This window comes from Pseudophryne corroboree, chromosome 10 (genome assembly GCF_028390025.1).
Source record: "Pseudophryne corroboree isolate aPseCor3 chromosome 10, aPseCor3.hap2, whole genome shotgun sequence".
NCBI classification, from domain to species: domain Eukaryota; kingdom Metazoa; phylum Chordata; class Amphibia; order Anura; family Myobatrachidae; genus Pseudophryne; species Pseudophryne corroboree.
In genome coordinates, this window is record NC_086453.1 from 368549873 (window position 1) to 368551988 (window position 2116).

General features: G+C 44.6%; 1 protein-coding gene across 1 annotated transcript; it reads left to right on the forward strand.

The window, feature by feature from the left end:
- Positions 1 to 238: 238 nt before the first annotated feature.
- Positions 239 to 1524, forward strand: LOC134965684 (nicotinamide N-methyltransferase-like). Its single transcript, XM_063942004.1, has 2 exons — positions 239 to 435; positions 928 to 1524. The coding sequence occupies exons 1-2, from the start codon at positions 353 to 355 to the stop codon at positions 1352 to 1354; spliced, it is 510 nt and encodes a 169-aa protein (XP_063798074.1). The 5' UTR covers positions 239 to 352; the 3' UTR covers positions 1355 to 1524.
- The last annotated feature ends 592 nt before the right edge of the window (positions 1525 to 2116 follow it).

The window sequence follows — 2116 nt, forward strand, 5'->3', positions numbered from 1 at the left end:
ATAATGTAAACAAATATGGGAACAAATAAGAATGGCTTAAAGTCCAGCTGTGTGTTACAATGTAAAAGTCTACAGAAGCATGTTACTATGGTTACTATGGTTACTTGTGTGCCCTGTTTCACATCTGTTCCCCATTGGTTGGAATCAGTTTTGCTCTTTGCTCTCTGTGAGATGGGTTCAGTTTATGATGTAAGAAGCTGGTTATAATTCTCTATATTCTTATGCAGATATAATCAGAGGAAACTCCGTGATTGACGTCAGCTTCGGTCCGAACATTTCTGTTCTGTTAGCAATTTCGGATCTCTTTAAGGTTATCACAGTCCTAAAGAACAGCAAGCCCTCACTCAAAGCAATGGAGAAATGGATGAAGAACCATCCAGGGGCTCTTGATTTTTCTCATGTGTCCAGTAAAGCTTCTGATCTGAGAGACAACAGGTAAAGTGAGAAATACCATACACATCTCATAAGACCTTAGATCCAGAACCCATATATTTACCTACTGTATAATTGTCACCATTTCCTAAAAGGTAATTATGCTAATCAGGACTTGGATGGCAACAGTACTTCAGCTTTGTTAATAAGTTTATCACAGATGGGTATTATACAAGGAGCGAATGGGACACCAACTAGGTCTAATAAAGTATACTGCAATGTACTACAGTAGGTCAGTGGTTCCCAAACACAGGCACCAAGGCACCCCAACGCTCCAGGTTCTAAGGATATCCTTGCTTGTGCACAGATGGTATAATCAAACTGACTAAGGTACTAAATAATTAACCTGTGCCTAGCCATGGACAGTTGGGGTGCTTTGAGGACTGCGTTTGGGAACCATTGTACTAGGCAATAGAACATAAAACACTGAATAATATGCAAAATTCTTGTGCTCTTGTTTCAGGAGATAAAATCACCTTAATTTATATATTTCAGTGCTGGCGCGCAGGAGATAGAGGCGCAGCTGAGATCAGCAATCAAACAAATCCTACCATGTGACTTTACCAAAGAAAACATCACCGCCCCGGTGGTCCTGGAGAAAGCAGATTGTGTTGTCTCTACTTGGTTGCTTGGTACAGTTAGTACAGATCAAATGTCTTACATGAATAACATGAAGAAACTCGCCGCAATGCTGAAACCAGGAGGGAGACTGGTTGTATTTGGAGGAATCAATGCTGGTTACTTTTGTGCTGCGGAGAAGAAGTATCATATATTATTGTATGATGAAAACACTGTCAGGAAGGCTCTTGGAGATGCCGGGTGCCATGTTCAAAGTATTGATGTAAAGGAGAGTATAATTCCTGGTCATACCATCGACAATACACACACATTTTGTGCACTGGCTGTTAAAGGGGATGCTTAGCAAATTAATTAATTAACATTAATTAAGATGCATGATGAACATCCACAAACAAGCTAGCTTTGCTTTATGGTTGTGAAATTAGGCTTAATGCCCAATAAATGTATAATCATACTTAGCTACTGTCTCGCACTGTAACCCTATTCACTAAATATTCTTTAAAAATAAACTTAAGAAAAATGTATATTCGGAAATAGTGATAATTCTATGTATATCCACTGGCACTAATCAGTGGCGGATCCAGGGGGAGCGGGGGGCACTCGGGCCCGTGCCCCCCCTGTCATTTGTGGCCTCCAACCCCGCCGGCGCCGCAGAGGGAGATGACGGGCGCCCGCTGAGATTGTGTTACCAGCGGGCGCCCGTCTCCCTGCACAGCGGCAGCTGGAGGCAGGAGCTCAGTACTGAGCTCCGGCTTCCGGCGCAGTCACTGTGCGGCGTGTGCTATGGGAGAGACGTCAGTCATGACGTCTCTCTCATAGAACTGACTGAGGAGCGGACGCCCAGGAAGGAGGAGGACTGCAGTGGTCTGGAAGCGGGAACGGGGATCGGTAAGTATGTTCTGTTTTCTCTTCCTCAGTGCAGCGGGGGGCATCTACTGGGGGCAAACTATGGGGGGGGACATTACTACTGAGTTGCATCAACAAGGGACATTACTACTGGGGGGGGCATTATTACTGGGGGGCATAAACTGGGGGGCATCAACAAGGGGCATTACTGCTGGGGGCATCAACAAGGGGCATTACTACTGGGGAGGGCATTACTACT

Coding starts and splice junctions, on each gene's coding strand:
- LOC134965684 (XM_063942004.1), top strand. CDS start 353: ATGGAGAAATGGATGAAGAACCATCCAGGGGCTCTTGATTTTTCTCAT. Junction 436..927: donor TCTGATCTGAGAGACAACAG/GTAAAGTGAGAA, acceptor TATATATTTCAG/TGCTGGCGCGCAGGAGATAG.